This window comes from Rutilus rutilus (assembly GCF_951802725.1).
Source record: "Rutilus rutilus genome assembly, chromosome: 4".
Lineage (NCBI taxonomy): Eukaryota > Metazoa > Chordata > Actinopteri > Cypriniformes > Leuciscidae > Rutilus > Rutilus rutilus.
Window position 1 is genome coordinate 10,028,785 of NC_140212.1, and position 26,450 is coordinate 10,055,234.

General features: G+C 38.2%; 3 protein-coding genes and 1 long non-coding RNA gene across 5 annotated transcripts in view; 2 read left to right on the plus strand and 2 right to left on the minus strand.

The window, feature by feature from the left end:
• Window positions 1-460: 460 nt before the first annotated feature.
• On the minus strand, window positions 461-18,000 carry braf (B-Raf proto-oncogene, serine/threonine kinase). 2 transcript variants are annotated; one of them, XM_084406430.1, is made up of 20 exons: window positions 17,817-18,000; window positions 13,864-13,965; window positions 12,882-13,145; window positions 12,238-12,341; window positions 12,040-12,142; window positions 9,543-9,691; window positions 9,141-9,260; window positions 8,045-8,204; window positions 7,577-7,616; window positions 6,779-6,898; window positions 5,608-5,741; window positions 5,402-5,519; window positions 5,224-5,308; window positions 2,891-3,067; window positions 2,658-2,704; window positions 2,389-2,507; window positions 2,175-2,306; window positions 1,800-1,934; window positions 1,204-1,357; window positions 461-1,106 (listed from the first exon to the last, which is right to left on the minus strand). In XM_084406430.1, the coding sequence occupies exons 1-20, from the start codon at window positions 17,982-17,984 to the stop codon at window positions 1,084-1,086; spliced, it is 2,454 nt and encodes an 817-aa protein (XP_084262556.1). In that variant the 5' UTR covers window positions 17,985-18,000; the 3' UTR covers window positions 461-1,083. The 2 variants fall into 2 exon arrangements, with proteins under 2 accessions (XP_084262556.1, XP_084262557.1); XM_084406431.1 differs by lacking the exon at window positions 6,779-6,898 and having other exon boundaries at window positions 17,817-17,998.
• Window positions 6,366-13,308, plus strand: LOC311288836. Its single transcript, XR_014627025.1, has 3 exons — window positions 6,366-7,243; window positions 8,322-8,479; window positions 12,906-13,308. It is a non-coding gene; the product is annotated as an uncharacterized lncRNA (long non-coding RNA).
• A 1,922-nt stretch (window positions 18,001-19,922) lies between the features above and the next one.
• Window positions 19,923-20,953, minus strand: mrps33 (mitochondrial ribosomal protein S33). Its single transcript, XM_084408222.1, has 3 exons — window positions 20,766-20,953; window positions 20,310-20,530; window positions 19,923-20,215 (listed from the first exon to the last, which is right to left on the minus strand). The coding sequence occupies exons 2-3, from the start codon at window positions 20,522-20,524 to the stop codon at window positions 20,110-20,112; spliced, it is 321 nt and encodes a 106-aa protein (XP_084264348.1). The 5' UTR covers window positions 20,525-20,530; window positions 20,766-20,953; the 3' UTR covers window positions 19,923-20,109.
• Window positions 20,954-23,785: 2,832 nt separating this feature from the next.
• Window positions 23,786-26,450, plus strand: part of tmem178bb (transmembrane protein 178Bb) — a 75,073-nt gene continuing 72,408 nt past the window's right edge. The window contains exons 1-2 of the mRNA XM_084406432.1: window positions 23,786-24,196; window positions 25,545-26,188. Coding sequence (XP_084262558.1) covers window positions 25,807-26,188 — 382 coding nt within the window. The 5' untranslated portion in view covers window positions 23,786-24,196; window positions 25,545-25,806. The remainder of the gene's footprint in view (window positions 24,197-25,544; window positions 26,189-26,450) is intronic.

Genomic DNA, 26,450 nt, shown 5'->3' on the forward strand with positions numbered 1-26,450 from the left:
TATACAGTGGGGGTTTTCTACAAGAAACTTCAAATATGACCTTTGACTTATTCAGAAACATGACGTCAGCAACTATAATGTGGCAAAACAAAATAAAACTAAATAATCACATTCTCTAGAAGCACAGAAACAGCTTTGATTTTGCCCACCTCGGAAATGTCTGATGGAATTTGTGCCGAACCAAGAGTCTAAAAACATTTACCCAGGCTTCCTTGCGTGGGGCATTCATGGGGATGTGACATGTAAAATAAAAGATACTAGAGTTTGCCTTGACAAAAAATTAAAAGCAAAGAACCTACAGAATATTTTAGAATATATTTATAAAAAAAGAGGTCTTTTCAATGGTTGCTTCATTTACCCTACCTCACAAACTGTCTGTAACAAAAAAAAAACAAAAAAAAAATACTGGGCCTGTTTATCTACAGCGTATGACCCTGTAGAATTTTTTTTTTTTCTTATTAGCAACTCCAGCCACAGGCAACGTTATACGTAACAAACTCATTTCAAGAGAAAGAAACGTTTCTAAATATCATTCAAGTTATCTCCTGATATCCAGCACCTCTCCACAACGGCAACTTGACGTCCTTGCTCTTATGCCAATTTTTCCATCATTCCATGCCACTCGTCCAAATATGGACCCTGTTTTCTGATTGGCCAATGCTGTGTGTTCTTCCCCTCCAGGGGCAGAGTGAAGGCAGGGCTTGTGCTCCAATATAATTCATCCCAACCCCATTCATCCTTCTTGGGGAAAAGATTTTTATCCCCCTTCACAGTCTATGCCTTTTTTTTTTTTTTCAGTGACCAGGCATTGGTGTCTCACGCCAGTCGTTTTTTGTTGTACGCTGCATTATCGAGTTGTCCTATGTGATGTTTATGACATTTTTGTAAATTCAGCAATGACACCCTGCAGAGATCTTTTTATTTTAAAGCAATTCCATTGAGGCTGTAGCTCTTCGGGTAAAGAGGAAGAAAAACAGCACATTCTTTGAAAACTAGTCCTTTTCTGTGTTATGGATGAACCCACCGTAGGAACACAAGACGTCGTAAAAACTGACAAGGGATGGAGTTGTAGGATTTGCAGCACTATTTAAACGCTGTGAATTCACCTAAAAGGGGACACAAGGACAGATTTGTATCAGTTTTCATACTAATTAATGCAATACAAGTCAAAAAGTACAACAATGTTTGTCTATTTGTACTTGCCATAGCCACCAGCCTGAATGGGTGTCTTGGGGGAAGCGCAGGTGTACAGGCTGAAGTCCTCTGTCTGGAAGCCAGCGCGGTTAAGGGACGGTTCAGAAGCGCTGCGGTGGATCTTGGGCAGAGAGCGTGCCAATAACTCAATGGAGGCCAGGATCTGGATATAGATGATATATACATAAGATAAAATATATATATAAACATTTTTTTTTATTATTATTATTATATATACAGTATGTATATATGTGTATATATATATATATATATGTGTGTATATATATATATATATATATATGCTGACCCAGAGTGATCATTTCTTGTCCAATGGTCAACACTTAGTTTCACAATTTCTATAGTATTGCATCCTTCTCATGGCCATTTAATTATGACTGTCTGAATAAGGCATTTTTCCACTTCCAGCCCTTGTTAACAATTATATATCACTTATAAAGGATTATATACACAATTAATAGTAGTAATCAAATATATTCTGTTAATGACACTCTAATGCCATCTTGTGGCAACATACTTCAACATAGCCTTGACAGATGGCAGGCAAATTGGAGAAAGCAGAAGTCAGACAGGTTTCACAACATTACCTGAGGGAAAAGAGGTCTCTCCTCTCGCTTTTTCTTCAAACAATCTGCCATAAGTCTCTTCATGGCCTTTGGGCAATTACTGCGCACTTTGCTCAGGTCAGGGGAAAGGTAACCTCGGCCAACCATAAAGATAATCTGCATAGGAGAGATATGCTCATTACATTTTCCAATATTCAGATATTTGCAGTAATCCTTCAGAGTACAGACTTGATTTATGTCATAGACCCTACTACTAGTACATTACACATACAGTACATTAACATTAGAAATTGATGATAAGGCATGAGTACTACTCATGTTTACGTAATTAATCAAATTTAGACAAAACATTTGGGGGAAAAAGTAAAAAAACAAGTGCACTGATAAGAGGTTCACCTGGTCTCTGCTGTTGATGTTGGAATAAGGCAGAGCTCCTGACATGAGCTCATAGAGCACAATGCCGAACGCGTAGACATCCGACTGGAAACTGTATGGGTTTTTATCCTGCAGTCTGATCACCTCTGGAGCCTGAAGAAGACCAATGAGTCAGTCCAGATGCAAATGTCAGCCAAAAGAAATACTCATAGCTAGTACAAGTGCCTTGACTCACCATCCACAAGATAGAGCCAGAAAGCTGCTCAAACTGGTGTGAGCCACTCCAACGGGACTTCACCGTAGCCAGACCAAAATCACCAATCTTTACTGTTAGATCCTCATGCAAAAAGATATCTAGGGAGGTGGTGTTAAGGCTAATATGGAAGCGTATGTAGGCACACATAGGCTTGGACATCACTGTAAAGTTGATATACCTATTAAAAGCGACCTGTATTTTTGTATATGACATTTTACAGCAAATCAGTCCTTAATTACAAAAGATACTGTTACTCTTCAGATCTCTATGGATGATGGACTTGGCGTGCAGATAGCTGTGGATAAAATATATTTAAAAGTGTTAAATTCATGCTTTATAACTTGAAGAATTTAGTATCATGATGGCAGTAGGTTTCACGCTTTCTATTGAAGCCAGAAGACTAAATGGATTCTTGACTCCTAAAACATTACACTGCTATAGATCTGTGATTTATTTCTCTCTAATCGATCCAGTGACTCACTCCATGCCCTGGGCCGTCTGGCGGGCAATGTCAATCAGCTTGATCATCTCAAACTTGGTCTCGATGATGTGCAGGTGATGGTAGAGACTCGAGCCTTCACACCACTGTGTAACTATAGCCAGCTGGGGTTTGGTGGTGTAGCCCATGAAGAGCAGGATATTCACATGGCGGGTTTTCCTGTGGGAGATAAAGAATTTTTCAATAAGCTTTGGTAGAACAATGTTTTGGCAGCTCTAGGGGTACTTTGGTACCAAGTTGATACTTAAATTTTACCGGAAGTACCAGTAGTACCAAGTATTGGGTCAATAGACGGCTCCTTTCAAACGTTCCTGTGCGTATTTGTGTGTTTTTGCCACGAAACCGAAATTGGTACAGAGAACCGTGAAATTTTACTGGTATTGGTACCGACAACTGAAATTTTGGTATTGGACAATCCTAGGTAGCACATAGGCTGAACAAAAAACACGAGACTAACATTTAATGATAAGGTTTACAAATAATGATTGAATTTTTTTAATTATTGTTAGGGCTGTCACTTTGCGTTCGAAAATCGATTGCACAATCGATCGGACCAACCAACAGAAGTTTCGAAAACGAAAACAGGGAATCGATTTTAACGGCCATCTCTCGGAGTGCGTCCAGCTCGTCACGATATCCCCGCAGCGAACGCGTGTCACACAGCAACTGCAGGCTCTGACAAACTCATAACAGCAAATTATACTTCTGCATAATGTGTCTCTTTTTACAACAAACATGTGAATTCTGCCGGTATTCAGACAGTCTCATGCATACAGATACAGATACAGATTCGGACTACGGGCTACAATCGCCTACGTAGGCGAAATTTGTTTGACATTTCTAATCGTAAACCCAGCCATGTTGAAGCCTGCAGTAATGTTTTTCATTGATGTTATGGCAGTCCACTCGGCTTATTGTTTTTCGAGAATGTTGCACTCCTGTTTGTCGTTGTGCACGAAACTTCACACCAATAAATCATCAGAAATATTGCTGACTCAAGCGCCCTTTTTACGTTCGTCCTAATGCCTGTTAGTTGTCCGTGGATTTGCCTATATTTGGTAGCCTGGTTAAAACCAGACCATTCTCAGTAGTAACTGAGTTATGGTCTGGCAAAGCTTCATTAATAACTCATTTCCAAAGGGGCGTCACCAACGGACGTCGCTCAAATGCCTCTGGCCGCAATTGGATAGACCTAAAACCAATCAGAGCGATCGTCATCGTGTAAAGCCATATGCTGCGTCCCTAAGTTACACTACGCCATAAAAGTATGTACTCTTTTTGTGAAGAAAAGGTATTTACTTTTGAATGTGTAGCAAAAAAGTAGGCAAGCTTTGGGACATACTACTTCGTCATCTTTAACGGACGGATCTGTTGCGTGCATCCTGTCACGTAACGTTAAACTGCCCTGTCAATCATCTTGTCACAGATAAAATCCTCTATTAAATCTAATTTAATTTCCTACCGTTTCGGAGAGAAATGTAGTAGCACGTTCATCTGCCAGGGGGTCTTTCATGGAGACTGTCCTCATGTGTTTGCAATTTGAATATAATAATGCATTTAAAAGTTGCTGCGCTTCACCAACGGACGTCGCTCAAATGCCTCTGGGCGCAATTGGATAGACCTAAAACCAATCAGAGCGATCGTCATTGTGTAAAGGCCGCCTCAACGTTTCTGATTGGTGCCGCGATTTCGACGGATTAGAAATGGGCTTGAATGAGCTCTTTGCCAGACTACTTGCAGAGCAAATCTAAATTTGCCGGAAGTTCTCTGGGTTTTCCCAGGCTATATATTTGGCGTTAAAAATGGAAACATCTTTAGACATGGAAAATCGATTTTACAATCGAACAGGATTTTTTCACAGAAGTGACAGCCCTAGTCATTGTTCAAATACTAATGTGCACCTTAAACCTACATGTATAAAAACACATTTACGATTATAAAATGCACAATTCTTTTACTAATATTCTCCTTTTTTGTTTCAAGTTTCATCGCTTAATGAATGATAGGAAACTCTTAATTCAATAAAAATCAATGGTCAGTGAAACGAAGTGCTTAACCCTCATGTTGATAGGCAATCTTAGGTCAAATTAAATGTTATATGAGATTTTCTTTTATTATTTTATATTTAATTTAATTGTTGATTTTAATTAATCTATTTTATTAAATTAAAATAAATAGATTTTTTGCAACCTTGTAACCAACAATTAATTAAAACAAACAAAGAAAAACTATATCAGTTGACCACTACCTGAAACCTACATTTTGGACAGATACAGTCCCTGTTTTGAAATGAGCATTTTTAGTCCTTATCTTACCTGAGGACACCCACTTCATTTTTAAAGGCCTGTAGCTGCTGTGGAGTGGGTGCCGTGACATTCAACATCTTTACCGCCACATCACCTGTGAGGAAGAGGAAGACACACGTTCAGCCTTTTATGTGCATTCCTTATTAATCTGAAGTCCAAATGCTGTTAACATTCTCACAGGACCCACCGTGCCACTTCCCCTTGTAGACCGTTCCAAAGGAGCCAGATCCTATCCGCTGTCCCAGGGTGATCTGACCTTCTGGGATCTCCCAATCATCGCTCGAGTCCCGTCGACCTAGAGTTTTCTACAGAGCAAAATATTAGACAAAATAGATTAAATTGACCTTAAACCTGGATGTGCCAAGTGAGGTAAAAAGAAAAAAAAATCTTTACCATTTTATTGCGGTCCTCAGAAGAAGACGATGGCTTCCGCTCCCTCGGTTGGCACGGCGATTTCGACACCTTCACATTGGGCAGGGAACCAGGTAGGGAGGCAGGAGGTGTGGCCGACAGGCCTGTTGTGGAGCCTGGAATCGCAAGAGGTCGAGAAACATCAAAGTTACTTCAGCAGGAAATATGGGAGCCAAAGAAGAGAGAAACAGAATAAGAGGGGAAGAAGACAGAAGGAAAGGAATAAAATCTTGTGTGGTCACATGAGGGAGAGAAAAAGAGGAAAGGGGCACGTCACAGCCCATGCAGTGTGAAATGGGGCTGCGAGCGATGTATGCCTCAAATATAAGTATACTAGCAAATCCTGAGCCACATCCCGTCTCTTTCCGAAAAGCCCAAATCTAAAAGTATACCCCAAAAAATCTCACACAAATATGTACGCTGAAGTATTGCAAGTAGGGATGCACTGATGTTAAAATTTTGGCAAATACCTGTGTTGTTATTGTTAGCTAAATCTAGTAAAAAAAAAATGTCAATTTAAATTAAATATAAAATCACTGGCCAATACAATAAGCTGATAATTGTTTTCAAGTTATGGTCAATAACTAAAAAAAGGCACATATTAAAATTCAATACTATTTTATCTAAATGAAAGTGAATAAATTAAAAAATAGATATTAAATGCTAAATAAAATAAAAAAAGAAAACAAAATTATATAATAATAATTAATAAATAATAATAATAAAAATAATTATAATGTGTAGTATGAAATGCACACTTTGAGATTTGCTAAAGATAACATTTAACAGTGTAATTAAATTATTTTTGGTTTAAAGATAACTAAAAGTGAGCTTTAGATAATGGCCAAGGCGATCTAAATCTAGAAATGTGCATGCACACTAAAATATACAAAACTGACTGTAAGAGAGGAAAATGTCTCAATTTGATATACGGCATGTACAATTTGTGCCTTACTAAGTGAGTTTGTAGTGTGTTGAGTTAAGGAAAAGTGAGTGGAGTTAAAAGCACAGTTAAAGCGTGTGTGTCAGAGAAAGTGAGAATTCAAACAAGGAGGAGTGAAATACATCAACAAAACACACAAGTGGAAGACAGACAGACAAGCAAAGGACGAGACAAGGTGTGGGACACAGCCACGCACAAAGGCCTATCTACCTCTGAACACTGGCTCAGGCTCAAAATCAAAGACAATTTCATTGGGGTGGGAGGACAGAAGGGGGCTTGAGGTCCGTGTTCGGTTCTTCCTCAAGCAGCGGGCTGGGTGTTGCGAGGGGGCTGCAGGGGGGAGAGAGACAGACACGGGATCACTGGCCCCTGAAGCTCAGGTGCACTTCCTGTCACCCACTACCCAAAATCCTGTGTCTACTCTCAGAGTTCATTTAGAGATGATCAAGTGGATTACAGAGCCAGTTTTTATTAATTCCTGTATATAGTCTATCAAAAAATGCTAATTATGTCATCATTTAATCACCTTGTGTCATTCCAAATGCGTTTGATTTTCTTTTATGCTTTTAATTTACATTTGGTTTATGGAAAAGAGCAGCTTGAACATTCTTCTAAACATCTTCTTTTATGTTCCACAGAAAAAAGAAAGTCGCACGGGTTTGGAACAACATGAAGGTGAGTAAGTGATGACCGGATGTTTACTTATAATGTTCTGAGACATGTTTTGAAACAGAAAGGACAGGGGGCAGGTTTTAAGAACACTGATTAGGAATTAGTACTTTACAGCAGGCCGCTATTGATAAAGAAAAGGGCAGAAGCAATTCACAAAGCGGGCAGGGGAGAGAAAGGCCTATTTTTCAGCTTTAATAGCAGGCACGGTGAAATGGAACAGCTGTCCCAAACTTCTAAGGCCAATGACACAAAGATAGCACAAAGACATGGGATGACGGAAAGCCATTTGAATTCAGTGCGTCTTAGTGTATGTTTTCTGTTTTGGACAGCCCTTACCTCCATCTGACCTTGGTAAGCCTTGATCACGGATCAAATCCTGTACAGGAATAACACCGATTAGCAGGGACTAGGGGAGTCCGGGGCAATTGTAACTTTTGACACAAATGCACCTTTTTTGGGTGGTATAAGAAACATTTATATCAACAGAGACTTATATAAACAAGATTATAATAAACATTATGGAGGTGATGCAGTGGTTGAGGGCAGCTGTAACACTTAATATAGATTAATTTATTATTAAATAATATTAATTAAAAGAAATAATATAATGCATCTAAAATAAAAGCACACATCAAATATTATCAATGTTAATTTTTAGTAATATTATTAAATACTTCACTTTTATATTATACTCTTTCTATTTTTTTTGATTCAGGAAGTGGGACCTACATTATAATTATTTAAAATACATATTAGACATAGTCTAAAATATATTTATCAGCTGTTCAAATGTCCAGTTCTCACATCAATGTTGACCGGCTCGATGGTGTTGATATGGACATTAGGGGCCGAGGAAGAGCGATCCCTCTGGCCAAACTGGTTGCGGTGGTCCTCCTCTCCAGGTCTGAAGGACTGTGGGATAGGGATGGATTTGGACGGGGACACAGAAGGATGGCAAAGAGACCTGGAGATAAAAAAAAAGACAGGAGAGCCTAATGAAATTTTGCTTAGTGCATGATTAAAGTCACTGTTACAGCGGCGCTATGCAGTTTTGGCAATTTCTTTCGCTTTTTGCTCGCAGGTTTCTCTATAGAGCTCCCCCTACAGCTTCGGAATAGATATTTGACAACACTGTCGTAAAAACTTGTTGGCGACTCTCCCCCCTCCCATCTTCTCCCTCTGGTCATGTGCATTTGTTTTCAAAGAAGCAGGCGAACGCACGGAGCCATGTCCACTGAGGTATGTATGATACACAGAAGGCTAGCATATAAATGTATGTGTGCAGTGCCGTAAAGCAATTCGTTACATCGCGAGACCTGGTATCACGCGATACTTCCTGACGCTGAGGCCGGTCACAGGCGCTAGGGGGAAGCGAGACGGCCACCATTCAACCCGAAAAAAGTCATAACCATTCCAATGACTCCGAAGCTGTTCAGTTAAGGTAAATTAAGCTAAAAAAAAAAACCTGCATAGTTCCCCTTTAAAGTCACTAACGCACTACAGTATATACTTGAGGCGACCCTTAAAATTTTTCAACTAAAAGACACACAGCAGTAACTACACTGATCTGCAAAAGATTTATATCTCTATAAAATTCTAATAAATGCTCTTTTTTAAGTTTTATATCCATCAAAAAAAAAAAAAAAAAAAGTCTCAGTGTCACTGAAGGCTGGAGTAATTGCTGCTGAAAATTCAACTTTGCCATCACAGGAATAAAGTATATTTTAAAGTATAGAAAACAGAAAAAGTTATTTTAAATTGTAATAATATTTAACAATATTATTGTATTTTTTATCAGAATAAATGCAGCCTTGGCGGGCGTAACAGGCGTCTTTCAAAAACATGTAAAAATCTCTCACACATACATACATATATATACAGAAGTGGACTAAATTCTTACCCAGTGGACTCAGATGGAGGGAGGGAGGGGCACATCTCTGAAACAGGTGTCGTGCCCTCTGATGACATCTCCTCCTGGGTAATGGGGTGGTGCACTAGAAATTTTGATGCCAGCAGTAAACTGAACAAAAATATAAATAATAAGACCAGTACAAATATCTTATGCATAATTAATTACCCACAGCACAAAACCATATAAGATGCAAATTATTCCAAATACAGTGAATATTAATATAGGAGAAATAAACTTAGGCAAAAACATTGTTTTAATATTTAATTTAAATATAATGTAATTTCAAGTAAATTATTTACATGCTTTATTTCACTGTGTATTATGTGTGGAGCAAATTTCACCCTTTAATGAATAAAGCAGAAGTGAAAGAATTTCCCATGAGCAACTCACTCCAGCTGATCGTAGTTGACACACATGAGCGGGACCTCTGTGCTGCAGCGCTGGTGGAACTTGTAGCCGCACGTCTGGCAGCGGAAGCCCTGAAACAGCAGCTTCCGGCAAAAGTCACAGAAGGCCAGCGTGAAGAAGGTCTTTCGCACCTGTTTAATCACCGAAATAACCCTCTGAGTTATTACGAAGCTTCTGGATGTTTCCAAAGCACAGTATATTACAGTCAAGGTGGAGGAGAAAGAGGTCAACGTGTCTTTAAGAAACTCTTTAAGAAAAGTAAAATCAAGAATAGAAATCACCACACCTATAACATGTGACCTGTTAGCTCTAACTTTCTCTCTGTCATTTCAGATTTATTTTAAAGGGGACCTATTATGCAACATTCACTTTTACTTGGTGTTTAAACACTGATGTGTGTCCATAGCGTGTGTAAACAACAACCAGGCTATAATGGTAAAAATCTACCCACTCCTTTTTTTATATATATATATATATATATATATATATATATATATATATATAATTATATATATAATTCCCATAAATCAGAAGCAGTGTCCCAGATTTCCCCTACTGTGACGTCAGTCACATAGTCTGCCATGTTTATATCCTCGCTATAGCACCTATTGATATAATGTCTGCGCCACATAAACATTACAAATGTTCTGTTTTTGGATGTACAAATCAACAAAAATAAATCAACAGCATCTGAGCACTGAGGACACAGTGGATGAATTTCATGTATGAAGGAAATGTGCCGAAGAAATTAGGTAAAGTCAGATATGCTTGTGCAAATAATTTTACGTCTGACTGCTTCGCAAACGAGGGTCAGTTCAACGCTGGATTTGCACAAAATTTGATTCTGAAAAATGGGTCAATACCAACTGCTCGTACTCAGACTTCATATCCGGAAAAAGCAAGTATCGCACTTCATATTTTGTGAATGTTTCTGAATCGCGTTTCTTAATGTGCTTGTCAGCATGCTGTATGGCTAATGTGGCAAAATATGATTATATAAATTATAACCGTAAACAAAACAATACATGTTCTATCTCCATGCAGCATTTACTCTCAGGCTATGTAGGCATCATACTACAATTCCCACATGAGCGCCTGTACAACAATTTATAGATGATAGATTTATAGACTTGCTGACCAACAAGTTGAATAAAGTTAACTTGACAACAACTACATAAATTCATAAACTAACCATTCAGAAACTTAAAGGGATAGTTCACTTTGAAATTAATTTTTTATATGTTTTAGCTTACCTCAAGGGCATCCAAGATGTAGGTGTCTGTTTCCGCAGTAGTTTCAATTTTGATATTTTTAGGTCAAACCGTTCTTGTCTGTCAGTCATATAATGCAGGTCGATGGTCATTGTCTCAAAACACAAGCACAGAGTCCAAATTAAAACAATTCCCCATCGTCCAAATGAAACAATTCCCCATCGTAAGTACACATTGATGGCCTAAGACACGAAACGAGCGGTTTGTGTGAGAAAACGAACAGTATTTATATCGTTGTTATCTCTTGAAAACAGCACACGTCCAAATGATCTGACGGCGCCGGCGGGTATAGATATATACATAGATGTCGCCTTGGCTACGGTTTCGTTCCAATGAACTGCAGTAGCGAAGGCGACATCTAGTGTATACATCTATACCCGCCCGCGGGCGGGTATAGATATATACACTAGATGTCGCTTGGCTACGGTTTCGTTCCAATGAACTGCAGTAGCCAAGGCGACGTCTATGTTTATATCTATACCCGCCCGCGCCGTCAGATCATTTGGACGTGTGCTGTTTTCAAGAGATAACAACGATATAAATACTGTTCGTTTTCTCACACAAACCGCTCGTTTCGTGTCTTAGGCCATCAATGTGTACTTACGATGGGGAATTGTTTCATTTGGACGATGGGGAATTGTTTTAATTTGGACTCTGTGCTTGTGTTTTGAGCCAGTGACCATAGACCTGCATTATATGACTGACAGACAAGAACGGTTTGACCTAAAAATATCAAAATTGAAACTACTGCGGAAACAAAGACACCTACATCTTGGATGCCCTTGAGGTAAGCTAAAACATATCAAAAATTTATTTCAAAGTGAACTATCGCTTTAATGTTGCATTCTAAAAGTTGTAACTTCTACCAGAGCCTCTTCATCTCCGGTTTAAATGTATACGGCTGAACACCGCTATTCAATTTCTGACATTTTGGCTGCGTTAGATTCTCCAGTTTTGTTGTTGCCAGAGTATCCGAAGCATTACCTGCCTCTTCCGGAAAGGGGGCGGGAAGCTCGTTTGCATTTAAAGGTACACACACAAAAACGGCATGTTTTTGCTCACACTCAAAAAGGAGCAAATTGGACATGCTATAGTAAATGATCTGGGAGGTATTTTATAGACTCTTATTAGAGATATTACATCTTGTAAAAAGGGGCATAATAGGTTCCCTTTAAGCCACAGCTTGTGGTCAGTTTCATCATACTCACAAAATTATGGGTCGTCAGTGGCACATTCTCTAAAACCTCAACATGGAGCTCCTCCCCCGTCAACCAGGAAATGTCTGTGTCCCAGCCAATAGGCTTCTTCTCCCTAATGTGGGCAGGACAGACATTAAATGTGAAGTACAGCTGGCAGTGTGACATAACCTTGGTTTTTGCACTAGTGATGGTTAGAACAGTTATTACCCATCCTGAACCCTGTAGACCGCACAGCATTCTGGGATCAGGCCTCGCATCATCAGAGCCTTCTTTAAGGAGTCTCTCAGAGTTATCCCACAACGAGCTGGAACCTGAAACGCACACATAAACCACTTACTCAAGTAACTTTTATCTCCTTGCAGTGAGACTGTGGCTACGTCTGGGCACGTTTGATTTCTTGGCTCCTACTCATAGAGCCGCTTCTCTTTGCTAAACCAAAAGAGACAAGCTGAGCAGATAATCAAAATAAAGGGGGTCACCTATATTCGCTAATTTCCCATGGACTCCCGGCGCTCTAAAATCTGGTTGGAGTGGAAATTCCTTTCAAAAACCTCTTTTTAAAGCCCTGCCTGAAACCTTACTGTGAAGTATTGTCAAAATATCCTACCACATCTGTACATGACAGAACTCCTCAAATCCAGCTGTGGGTAAAACATTACAGACGTAACTCACCCCATTTTTCAGATCCCTTACCTGATATTCTAGTCATAAAGCCAGTATTATATTAGTTACATATTATTTTAGCATTTATATAGTTTACAGTCAATTTTTTTTGGTACTTTTTCAAAATGTTACATATAAAAGCAAAACAGTGGCAAGTATTCAGTAACAAATAATATCCAGCAACTCACCACCGTCCTCTGTTTGTTGGGCAGGAAAACCCTTACGATGGGTTTCTGGGGCGAGCGGGGATTCCCTCGTGATGCGTCAGTGGGGGTCTGCAGGACAGCCAAGGTGTTTGGGGTGATGGGGGCACTCTGGGCGCCCGGTCCCTTCACATCCAGCAGGGTGAGTGTCGGCGAGGAGCAGAACTCTGTTCCGTTTCCAATAGCCTCCAAAAGCTGCTGTTCCCGCTGCTGTAATGCATCCAGCTTACTAGTGTACTCCTCATAGGCCTGTGGCGTTGAGGAAATATATCATTAAGACTTTATGAACGTTTCACATAAATGCTCATGTTTTGAACCTGTTGGAGGATAAAGATCTGAGGTTATGCATTTGCTGTTATTGCATACACAAGAGGGAAAATTTTACTGCTTCAATAAAATATTTCCATCAGTTCTTTTCCTCCTCTGAATTCATTCATTAGTTTTAATCTAAACTCATGGAGTGACCTTTTTTTTTTGTAGGCAACAACTATCGTTTCATAGAAACAGAGTTTTCCACTAGCATGTTGCTAAGCTAATGACAATAATAGGAAAACTTAGGAATCGTATATGGAAATATTAGGAAAAAGTGATTTTTATTTAACACTTGAATTATTTCAACTAATTTTACCCACTTTGTCCACACACTTGCATAGATTTCTGCACTAGGCTTGTTGTAGTTATTTGGAGAGTGGGATGGACACTTTGGATACTGCCTCAGAATTTGACCAAACAAGACATATTAAAGATGCTTAACTTTTATAACAGCCGTAGTGTTGGGAGTGTGCCTATGATGCCTTAAAATGCTGCCTATTTAGGCTGTTCACGAGAGTTTGGAACAAAGGCCAAAAGTTAATTGTAACTGTAGATGGTATCACTTCATTTATAACATCACCATTAACTTTCTTGGTATAGTAAAACACCTTTCACATCACACCCATGACAGCAACTCTTTGTCGGGCCAACTCACCTCCAGGTATATAGATGGCGGATTGTGTTCTCCTCCAAACTTATCTAAAAGGGCTTCTAGGTGCTCCTGGGTTAACTTAATCATCTGTTTGATGTTCCATATCTGCAAAGAAAATGAGAGTTAGGCAAACCAAAATTCCCCAGCTTCCTTCTTATGAGAAGGTTCCACTGATTGGACAAGTGTTTGAGCAGATACATTTGAACTTCACCATAGATGAATGAGAACCTCATGACTGTGCTAAATCTAATAAACACAGAATCGCTTGCTTGTCTCCACTAAGCTGTAAGAACTGTCACTGGACGGCTGTCTCAGGCCCTGCTCACAGTAAATGTGCAATATTAATTAAGTCTTGAGGTGTGAAGCAAATGAAACACTGACAGTGAGCTCTAGCAAAGAAACAGCTTCAAAATGCATCAACCGAAGTGTGTATTATATTCTGTTAAATACTTTTTCCAGTCCCAAGCACTAAATTATTATTATTATTAACAATAGCTATATTAGCGTCCACGCCAACGCACAACATCAGTTTATAATAAGCGCGTGCTGCAGTTTTTGTCAGCTGCTTTAAATGCCCCAGCTCTTTAAAGCAGGATTGATTCTGATTGGCAGTCAATGTTTTTATCGTTCATCAGCTAGAAAAAAAATATTCTGTAAGTGATTGCAACAATATTGTTTCTCTGTGTAGTTATCATAATAGCTGTGGTGTGGACTGCTATTCTTTTACATTTAGAAGGAAAAACTAGGCCTATATCTTTATCGTTATCATCCTTGGTGTAAACAGGCCTTTACTCCATTTGTTTGAGCATCCCAAACAACCTGACAAAACAATACTGGCTCAACCAAAGGTGTACATTTGGGGGCGGGGCTATCCTTGTGTTCAACCAATGGAAGCAGGGGAGATCTTCAGGAAACCTGTTTTTTCTTTTTTGCAATTTTTATTCGTGTCCCTAAACAACAACAACAACAAAAAAAATCACCTTTAACTGTCGGATCTGATACTGTAAATGTACTATTTATGCTAAATCTTCTGACATTCACAATCCTAATGTCAATATTTTTAAACATCCGAGACATTTGTCAGGAGATGAGTAAACTAAAATTTTTAATTATTGAAGATTTTATACATTTAATTATAGCACAATTTTAAAACAATTGGTGTGCATAAGGTCATGGTTAGCTATGTTTCCAACATCCACATATTTGTATGCGAATTTTAGGATATTGCAGAAAAAAAAAAAAAAAAACTGCTGGATGGAAACACCAAGACTTGCATAAATTCAAAAAATTTACACAATAAACATATACACCCAATTAAGGCGGATACTTTTTTTTATCCAATGTTAGACATGCACTTAAACTATGATTATAGCCTATTTTTCAATGGGTTGCAAGCATTTGCTCAAGGAAACATCCAAGCAAAGTACTTGTTCTAAAAAGCCAATAAACATTTTTCAATTTTGCCAAGCAATACAAGCAGCATCATAAAATACTCCCAAGTTTGTTGGAAAATGTCCCAGCCAAGTGAACACAATCTGACAGTGCTACAAAGCTTTACAAGTAAACTTTATTATGATCACCATTTTGAGAAGCAATTTTCCAGCAGACTGTCAAGAAACTTGGAATGCCTCAACGCCCCCATGAAATAGCACATTTAAATGCATCTAACTTTAGTTCTGATTAAAAATCCTGCATTCCGAGAGTCAAGCTGCCACTTGATTCCTAATCAACGGTGCAGATAAACTGGCTCTACTAGTCAAATTAGTGCAAGAAATAGCTAAAAGGTACCCGTGACAAGGGACTTTCTCAGTAGTCTTGCCAGTATCAACACCTGGCAGTCAAAGATTGCTGACAGTTTCTTAAACAGACATTTGTTACAAGCCTTTCTTTTAGAGCAAACCCCATGTGGTAATATACTCTGTGTTTCCAACATGATGCAACATAACCAAGACAGTTTAAAATAGCTCAATACATGAAATACTTGCAGGCTTCTCTACAAAGGGAAAGTTCACCCAAAAATGAAAATTCTCTCAATATTAAAACATCCTCATTTCATTTCAAACATGTATTAATTTCTTTCTTCTGTAGAACACAGAAGCAGAATTTTTGAGGACTGCAACTCAGTTCCCCCCCCCCCCATACAATTTCATAGAAAGGAACCAGACCTTTCAAATTGACAAACACCATATTATGTTCCAAGGCTTCTAAAGCCATACGATAGCCCTGTATAAAGAACACACTGAAAATGAAATTGTTGTATTTGAATGATTCATTAATGAATGATTGATCCGGTTCTCAAGTTCAATTTGATCCAGTTGTGACAGTTAAGCCCATTGGAGGTGAAGATTTTAAAATACAAATTTTTGGGTGAATTATTCCTTCAACATTCAAGTCAGTAATGTAAAAACTAGCTGACAACAAATGCTGTAGCCAAACATTCAAGATTCTAGATCAATGTATAAATTGAAGAAACTGCCACCGCATAACCCATCTAAGTAATGTTTATTGGGTAGATCAGATGCATGGTATACCCTTCGTGGTTATGGCCCTGAACATCAATAAAACTGTTAACTAGGTTTATGGACTCTTCAATCAGATGAAAACATGCTCCACTCTTTAATTTAAGAGCAAATTTAGTGCTAAAAAGTATGAGTAAAAAAAAAAAAAAAAAAAAAAAAAAGTAATACTAAAGTAAATATAGTTACGATTACCAAAAAAAAAGAAGAAAAAAAGCAACACAAGTCCCGTGTATAATTGGACAGTATAACCCTGTTACAGCAGCCAGCAATAAAATTAATCTAATTACCACTAAGCACTCATACAATGATGACTTAAACAAGCTGCTCTTTAATCCAACTAGTCTTCCATCTAAATAGGGAAGCTGTTTCCTGAATAAACAAATTTGTAACCTGTTCCATGACGGTGTAAACTTTTTTTTTTCTTTCCGAATTAAACAGAATGAATGGATGCCCTGCTGGAAAATCTATCTTAAGTCGGTAGCAGGGAATTGACACACGGTAGATGGTTTCTAGATAGCTTGAGAAAACAGAAACCAGCTGAAAAGTTGCCCCAAAAAAACAAAAAACAAAACAGCTACCACTTAGTTGAACTGTTTTTGGAACATTTCAGTTGGTTTCTAGCTTGTAGACAGCCAACAAATCACCTACCAGCTGGTAACACCAGCTTAAGGTGGTTTCTGGAACATTGTACATGGTCAACTAGCTAATAACCAGCATGTTTCTAAACACAGCTACTAACTTAAGCTGGATGTTCCAGCAAGGAGCAGAATGTACCCAGTAATACCCCAGTGTGTACATCGAACAGCAAAGGCCCCTTATAGCTGCATATGTGATTTGTGCAGACAGACAGTTGACAGCTTAGAAGAAAGAAGCATAATGCATTACATTTATACGGGGTCACAAAATGAATATGGAACGTTCGCAGGGCTCCATGCACGAGCACAATGACATCACTGCAGATTTAAATGTAAATGTAAATTTAAATGCATTCGAACGCAGACTCGCGCCAGCTGGTGACACAAAGGAGATAAAACAATGCACGCGAGCAGTTAATATATTCCCAGTTGCATCTGCAGTTTTCCATTAATACGATGCATCGCAAGGTGAGATACGAAGCATGCATGCATGCATTGCAGCGGGGTCTGGTGGGGAAATAAAGCCAATGAAACACGAACAGGCCTTCTGATAAACATTGGCTCAGAGAACTGCAATGAGAGAATTATAAATGGCGTCATTCGGAAATGCACCTTGCGAAAATGCATAAGCGCACGATATAAGATTTGGTCGCCTTAAATATTGGTGCATCATCTCTCTCCCCTGCAATGCATTGCATCCCCCCACGATCCGTATTACAGCCGGTGTTTCCTGAACATCTCCATCCAGCCCCGCTCCGCTCTACAGCCGAGCTCTCCTTCAACCCTGACTCCCCCATTGTACCTCCTCGGGAATGTCCTGTTGACATTCGGGGATCGCCGCTCCTCCGGGACAGGCGGGTTCGAGCCCCGCGCCCAGCTCGTCCAGTCCCGGGTCCCGCTCTGGATCGCGGTTCATGCTGTCTCCGTTGAAGACGGGCGGTGGGGACTCGGCGCTGCTCAACGCCGCCATTTTAAACCACGAGAAACTGAGTGGAAAATAGAGGAAAGAAACAGAGAAAGAGACAGGAGGGGGAGACAGATTCACCAAATGTAAACCCGTGGAGGGGTAAATGGGGATACTGGACGCCGACCAATGCACTAATATTAAAGTGTAAATTCTAAAACGAACAAGTCACAATTTTGTTTCTGCCATGTCTTTCATTCTACTTGAATTATACTATCATATTAGTTTATCTGGTAGACCATTTCAAGGCAGCCGTTTAATCTATAAACTGATTTTAAACAAAAAGCTCTGCATATAAACATTAATATTTATGTATATTACCTATAAAGACTGAACAGAGTGCATCCAACATGACTATCATTTGGCCAGATGTGTACAAAACATACTTTATCATGTCTGATACACTAATTTCTAAGACTTCTAAATTATGAACATCATCAAGCCTGTTGTTCAGTCTTCTACACTTTTTTAGTAAGTAAAATATATTTTAGTATATAAAGTAAACATAAGAATAACTTTAGATTCTTCTCATTATATTTTTTTAAGAAAATACAGGTATCAAATATGATACAACAGGCTATTGAGAAATATGTATTTGTATCTCTCAATCATCATTGTATTGCATTGCATTATGTTTTGCCTGCCACATTTAAAACTACAAAGCATTGATCATAAAACTAAGCATTTAAATACCATCTTTAATAAGACATAGGCTACTACTGGGAGATAGAGAACAACTGATATTTATATGCATATTATGTAGGCCTAAGTAGTTGTACTGTTGTACAAATTTAATAGATGTACAACATTTTTTGATTTGATGAAATCAAAATTTGATATGAAGACATAAAAAATAACAACAGCTGCATGAAATGGCATATTTTTGTTCAGTTTGATCCTAAGAATAAAACTGAGGTTTTCTCCTTGAGTGTAAGCTCCATATTCTCACTATGGTTTATAAGAGTCTGATGTGTCAAATGATACAAAACAAAGCCGTAATGCATATATTTAAACTTTTAGACAATGTAAAATAAACTGGTCTGTTACAAAACGTAGATTTTTTTCTGACTATAATTTCATGTCAGGCTTTTCAGAGTTAAGCATACTTTGTAAAAAAATTACATAATTAATTATCGAGCCAAAAACATTTTCTCATTGTTATTTGTGATACATCGTAGTATTTGAATAGCATTACTGCTTTGTTTATGCAGTATCATCATCTTTTTATGTACGCCTACAACTGTCTATAATGTAATGAGTCCTTGAGCTTTATAAAGCCTCTATATAAATGAAACTTAATACGTTTGACAGAATAAACCAAAAAATAGGAACTTAATCTGTTGCACAATAATATCTGAGTGATTAAGGAACTGATGACCCTCTTGTGCCTGTGATTCTTGGAGGAAGATTTTTTTAAAGATGCAATTTTATCATCTTTATCATATTGGGGGTGGGGGGTTTCCGAATATAGACGGGTTCACAAAATGGCATGTCATCCACAATCAACGTTGTTGCTACATAAATGCAAAATTTCCATTATGGGTCAATTACAGTATATGGTGTATTGATATATATATGGCACAAATGTAACACTATAATATAAATGATTGTATGTCATTTATGCATGTATGTCATCTAGGAATGTGCTTTTCTCTCTTTATAACAGTCCATAATCTGAATTGTCTTTTAATGCTACGCAATGGCATTTCAACCATGCATCATTTAAAATTAAAATAAATAAAAAATGCTTGTGCGCTAATAGTTTATTATCCCTTTCAGAATTTTCTAATTATTTTCTTTCAGTGTAGTCTTGGAAAGACAAACCTAAACGTGTTGGTTAGGCAATGGATGTTCCATTATGGAAAACTGGCAACACTCTGCAGAAAAGCAAAATCAAAACCATGTCAATTTTTTTTAAATAAGGCTAAATGAAGATGCAAAATGTACAAAAAATCATATTTAATTTCCATCACAGATGTCATGTTTCTGTTTTTTTGTTTTTCACCACAATCTCTGCTACTATAACGTTGCCACTGTTATAAACAATGTCCCGTTGTCCATACAGGTATTTAGCTCAGTTTCTTCACCAGATTCTCAAGTGTCCGTTCATAAATAGCTGAAATGTGTTGGTCTACTTCTTCTTTGTGGCTCTCTTCCCTTCTCCCTTCTTAGGTTTTCCTTTCCCCCGCAGTTTCCTCAAGCGTCTCATTTCCTCCTTGAAATCCTGGTGCTCATCCCTAAAACGTTACCAGAAAAATGTCATCAACAAAAACAGAAGAATTTGAAGATAAAATGTTCATATGTGCACTATAATACTATGCCAGAGCCTACCTGAAAAGTCCCAAATATCTGAGTTTCTGGGTCATTGAATAGTAAATCTTGTGCGGGGGGTACCAGTCATACACTTCTTTTCTCTGGGCCGGAGGGGGTTCTTTAAAAAAATCAACCACTTTCATAGACTTGGAATCTGTGTGACGGGACACATCTCCAAATATTCGGGCGCTCAGACGGGCCATGCGCAGGGCATAGCTAGAAAGACCAGCCATCTTCACCTAACAGAGAACACACAGATAAATGCATTAGTTAAATGACATATGCATGCATTAATGGAGATAGATAGATAGATAGATAGATAGATAGATAGATAGATAGATAGATAGATAGATAGATAGATAGATAGATAGATTTAATTCCATATCTTTACATACATGAGTGCATTTTATTAAAGAGGCTGCAGTTGTTTTGTAGACACCTGGCAGATAATTTATCCAAATATTGTTTGCTTACCCTTTATTAAAATCCCGAACGAAGCAGGTGAGGTCCAAAAATATAGACTTTATTGTAACGGCATGTGGACATTAGATACTTAACAATACATACAATTCAATAACTAGTTTAAATACTCGTTTATGGTTAGTTGACAGTTCAACCTTCATGCGCTCAAACACACATTGGGGAACATAAAAGATGAGCATGCGCGGAGCAGGTCAAGCACTTCCTCTTATTCCACCGTCTCGCAGGTCCTTAAAAACAGTATGTGATATGTCATTCAATATTATCAAGTAACATTCATTTTACTCATTTCTAATTTCCCCGAGTTAAATATTATAAAAGCTTATGAGGATATCTTTCTGTAATAATAAGACTTATTGGTGCTACAGATTTCTTTCTTTATTTGTAAAAACTACGGCTTAAAGGACCTGGCCGTTGACGATACTTCATTACAAAATAAATTAGATTTCGTGTATTCAGTCAGTGATTCGTGACTTCATCTTAACACAGTTAAATATTACGTTTAATAGAGTCGAAATAACTTGTGTGTGTGTGTGTGTGTTTGTTTTGTTTTGGCATCCTCTTTTACTGTGGAAAATGCATACTGTCTATGGGAAAATGTCTCGTACGTCACAGGAAGTCGTACTCCTGCGAAATCATTCCGTATGCGAATATTTGACGAGATAAAAGTTCTGTCTTGGTAACGGCTTTACATATTTACATAGTTTATGGTTATGTTCTCATAGTTTATGATTATGTTATGTAATAATTTAATGATTTAAAATAAACTTTCTTTATATTTATTTAAATTTAACACGAAGGTAACTTAGTTTTTTCATTAAATGCGTTAACAAGTTGTTAACAACAGTGTGAAGTATTGAGCACGAGGTCATTGGACAATTAAATAAAATTATGATTTTATTTTAAATGTATCGAAAATCATTTAAAATCATTATTATTAAACCAGTCAAGGCTTGTGTGACGCACACTAGATTTGCTGTGATATATTTGTTCACTAGATGGCGATATATATACATTAAAGACATTAAAAAAGAGAGAAGCACTGAAGAATAATACTGATAAATAAATAAATAAATTGATGGACAGCTCTCTGGATTAGCATGACAATCACGTTTTTCTTTTCCTTCCAATGGATGTATCTATTAACACAATTCTGGGGACAAAAAAAAGGAACAAGATAACACATCCTCAAATAGCACAAGACAAATTGCCTTGTGTATCGGCTGCATTTTTTAGATTACATTGTTCAGGTTTCACTGTTAGCTGCAAATAAGTTCCAAACAAACTTTGCCTCCCTTAAAATGTAATTAAAATGTAGCTGTCAAGCTGTCATTCATACTGTTCCAGAGACAATTACAGCCTGACAGAATTCAATAAAGAAAAGACATCTTTGAATATAAAATAATAGTCAATCCAATGCAAGTCAATATTATGCAGTTTCAGACCCATTTTGCAAAATTATGTCACATTCAATATCTGCCAATAGTAGCTATCGCCTAGAACATGGCATAAAGATCGACTTAAAGTTTTCCTCAATTCTGTTCTCTTCTAGATTAGAAGGACAAATACATGACATTGTTTTCACTGAAATGCAAAACATCTAAAATTTTATGTTTCATATACGTATATTTGTTTGTCATATTCTAATGCAAATAATATTCTCTTTTGTTCACTTTATTGCATGTTGATTTAGTAAGAAAACTTTACAAATAAGGTCCCATTAGTTAAAGGTAGGGTAGGCGATTTGTTCCATAAATTTTGTTTTGTTATGCTGGTTGAAAGTCTCTGCACATCCTGATAGCAATCACTAAGTTAAATGTATTTATATGTATATATATATCCGTGGAAGGCATAGGCCATAAAATGTTCATCCAATCATCATGTTCATGTTCATCCATTAGGTCCGAATGCAATGATATGATTTTTACAGTTCATACTGAACCAAAACAATGATATTATGCTGCATTCACGTCATAACTATTGCAGTTTGGAAGAGATGGAAACCTGTGGCGTTATACTCAGAGTCGGAGTGGTTCATGACCCGAAATTATGCATTTCAATGGCAACACTATCGATGGCGAAATTAATCTGCAGCAATCAGGTGTTACAGGTCTCAACTCTTTGAGTTATGTTGATTATTGTAATATTATATGCTTTGAGACATGAGGTATAGTTCAACGCCATTTCTTGTGAAGCTTTTGTTTTTTGAAGGAGGCGTGGATCTGGAGACACTCTGAAGAGAGGGTGGGATCTTATGCTTTTAAAGCTAGCTTGCTTTTGCTAGCCGCTACAAAATTAGTGAATTAACATTAACAATGAGAAATATATTTGTTCAGTATTTATTTAAAAAAAAATCTTTACAAGTTGTTCATTGTTAGTTCATGTTAAGTCCATTTACTAGTAAATGTTGAGATTAGCATAAACTAAAATTAAGAAATGCTTTAGAACTTTTTTCATTGCTAGTTCATGTTAATTAATGTAAGGGAGAACAAATTGAACCTACTGTGTTACCAGAAAACATTTAGCCTATTAACCAATAAATTGCATATCAAAGGTGAACAGTGTATCTAAAACATTTAGGCCTATATTAAACAAGTGGCCTGCCAAATGTTGATTTTCCATTAAAACTGCATCTTTACTAACGTATAGCCTCATATATATCAATCTCGTTTACATACACACACAAATATAAAGAACACGAGAGAAGCTGTGGCAATCCAATAAAAAAGAAAGCGTGTGTACAAGGGCCTCTCTGACTGCTCAAACAGATGCCACCACTCTCATTCATTATTCAGCAATATACCTGACTGCTGTTGGTTCTGGACAGTGCATAGTGGTTTCAAATAACAAACCTTTATGGAAGGCTTTTGGTCTGGTGTAGTATCATTTTATAGCGCTGGTGATGCAGAATGACAAAATGAAAGATTCTGCAACCTTTGATTATTTATTCATGAAAGACACTAGTTTACTTCAGTAAGTGTAAATCCTAGAGTGAATGCCAACAAGGCGACTCCAGTTACAGTTCGACACGGAACCAAGAGCAGTAGTGCGACTCCTTTAAGAAGCCGCTTTAATAAACAATGAACATCTCATATTGACAGCATGACATCACCGCTGTTTTTCCCAGACAGAGGCAACATGCACGGATGATGTTGAGACCATATTGTCCGAGGAGGAGGATGCACAATCCGCCAAATGTTCTGATATCGATAGACTCGTTTAAACGTTAAGCTTTTGAGATGCGGCGTCGTTGAACGGTTTGATATTTCCTGCGCAGAGCATTTATAAACGTGTGTCGCTGTTGAATAGGATTATTTGGCAGTGAATATCAGCATATAGCGTATCATACAGTCACTGCAAACGCAAAATGGTCTGGAGATGCATTATTGGAGTGGAGTGAACCCGTTTTGTCAGTTTTAATTGGGGTGAGTGCGGAATTTAATTCACTTGATCAGTCTTATAAACGGGGCCCGTTCAATGGATGCAATAAGAGCAGATGTATTATTCTTAAACATTCCTTTACATAAATTATATACTATTGTTATCACAATTAGCCTAGCCTACTATAAATTCGATTTAAATAACGCTTAGTTAATTTAAGTAATGTCGAGTCATCTTAATAGGCTACATTTCTCTTTGACAGTCAGCAATGTGATAAATGTTTTGTTCAATGCATCCTACATATTCCAGAGAGAATGTAGCCTATGAAAAAAAAAAAAAAAAAAAAAACCTGACTGACGCGCGACTGTGCATTTCTATGAAATAGATATGTAACATAAACCGGACAGCAAAAATCTATAGTCTGTCAGCGCCAACCAAAATGGGATGGGAAGGGTTGGGAACCGAAAACCTGTTCTTATTCAGAACCGGTTTTTAGCCCATTTAATAACGGAACCGAACCATTTTCATCCATTTCTGTTCTTTTAACGGTCCTTCAGCAATTACCGTAATTAATATTAAAATAATTACTTCGTTAATTAGGCTATTCTTCCGTCAATGTGAACGGAACTAAAATACTCTGACAGTTTCCCGCATTAGCCTACTAATATTCGCTGAATTTACCGAATCTTCACGCGACCAGTACAGTCCGAGAATCACTCTTAAGAACTGGTTCTTTTTAGTGAATTAAAACATTAAGTACCATACCAAAAACGTAGTCCAACTCCAGAACTAATTATGAGCTGGTTCCTTTTTGTGAATTGAAAACATGCGTGAACATTCTAGTTCGATTCCCGAACGAATGACTCGGTTCTTTTTAAATGATTCAAAAGCACTTGTTCATCATTGGTCGACTTCTTAAAGACGTTTGAGCAACGCATAGGTCTCTAGTAACGCTTATTGTCATTTGACCACTAGCACAGTTGACGAATCGACAGCATACTATGCAAAATACTTATGAAAACAATTAGACTCCTACATTGTCTGTTAGGCTGTATTTGTGATGGAATTTATAATGACGACAAATAGCCTGACATCCTGGAAGGATCGTTTTTAGACGCTTGCAACAGAAAGCGCGTGACTGTTGCTATGGTTACCGCGATTTATCTAGCGCCAGATGAAGTCCCGCCCTCTGACAAACTTATAATCTAACTTTTGTGGTTACTGAAACGTTTGCGAACACAATTGAAACGTATAGCCTACTTGAATATCCACACACACCTTCTCTGACTTCCTTTGTGGGGGTTCAAATCTAAACCCAAAATGAAGGGCACTCTAGCTTTAATGCAATATAATAACAATGGTTAAAAAAATCTTCCTCTGCTTTTTTTAAAGGGTTGGTTCGTGTGAACGAGGACCTGACTGAATCGTCTTGTCTGGTTTCATCACTGTTATTGGATGGGAAGGGCTACGGATGGACCTTAAATAAGGCTTATATTTTCTGTCGGGCTTCAGCTCGAGGTCTTCAATAGAAACAGATTCCTCTGCACCGACTGATATCAGTTCTCTCAGTCCGCGTGCCCGGCGGGATGCGGGTGCACGTCGAGGAGCTCTCCAAGCTGTTGTGGTGCTGACGCGGCTCTGAGCGAACGCGAGCATGGCTGCTGGGAAGTTGCTGCTCTACGCCGGTCTGTCTCTGTCCCTCTGCGCGCTCGGGATGCTGGCAGTGGCTATGTGCTCCGACCACTGGTACGAGACGGACGCCCGGAGGTACCGAGAGAGGTGCCGAAGTTTCTCCAGCCGCCGGAAGGACCCGGGCTTTATTTACATCCCCAACAACAGCCTCCCTCTGCGGGCGAGCCGCTCGCGCCTGGACCACTGGGAGGAGAAGCTGCTGCTGGCGCGGAACAGACGGCAGCTGTTCGCCATGAGCGCCGCCGATGAGTGCAGCAGGCAGTATAACTCCACCAACATGGGGCTGTGGAGCAAATGCCATCGGCTTGGATTTGATCAAGATATCGAGGACTTCATTCGAAAAGGTAGGACAGTGATGTTTTGTGTCTAACAATGTGAAAGGCAGACGTGATATCATATTCTTATTAGAGTGTTTGCAAGGCAGCAGTGTACCGATATTCCTCAACATTCTGGTCAAGGTTTATTCTGGAATCCTAACATTAAAACTATTAATTCAGTCTGAATCGCTTAAAATTATATTTAAACTTATAGTTCTGCTATCTAATTTATAAACAGTGTATCTTTTAGATAAACCAATAGGCTGTTTCACCGATATTTTTATCATAT

Coding starts and splice junctions, on each gene's coding strand:
- mrps33 (XM_084408222.1), bottom strand. CDS start 20,524: ATGGCTGGTCTTTCTAGCTATGCCCTGCGCATGGCCCGTCTGAGCGCC. Junction 20,216..20,309: donor AGATATTTGGGACTTTTCAG/GTAGGCTCTGGC, acceptor GTAACGTTTTAG/GGATGAGCACCAGGATTTCA.
- braf (XM_084406430.1), bottom strand. CDS start 17,984: ATGGCGGCGTTGAGCAGCGCCGAGTCCCCACCGCCCGTCTTCAACGGA. Junction 8,205..9,140: donor CCTCCATCTGAGTCCACTGG/GTAAGAATTTAG, acceptor TTTTATCTCCAG/GTCTCTTTGCCATCCTTCTG. Junction 1,935..2,174: donor ACATCAACAGCAGAGACCAG/GTGAACCTCTTA, acceptor TCTCCTATGCAG/ATTATCTTTATGGTTGGCCG.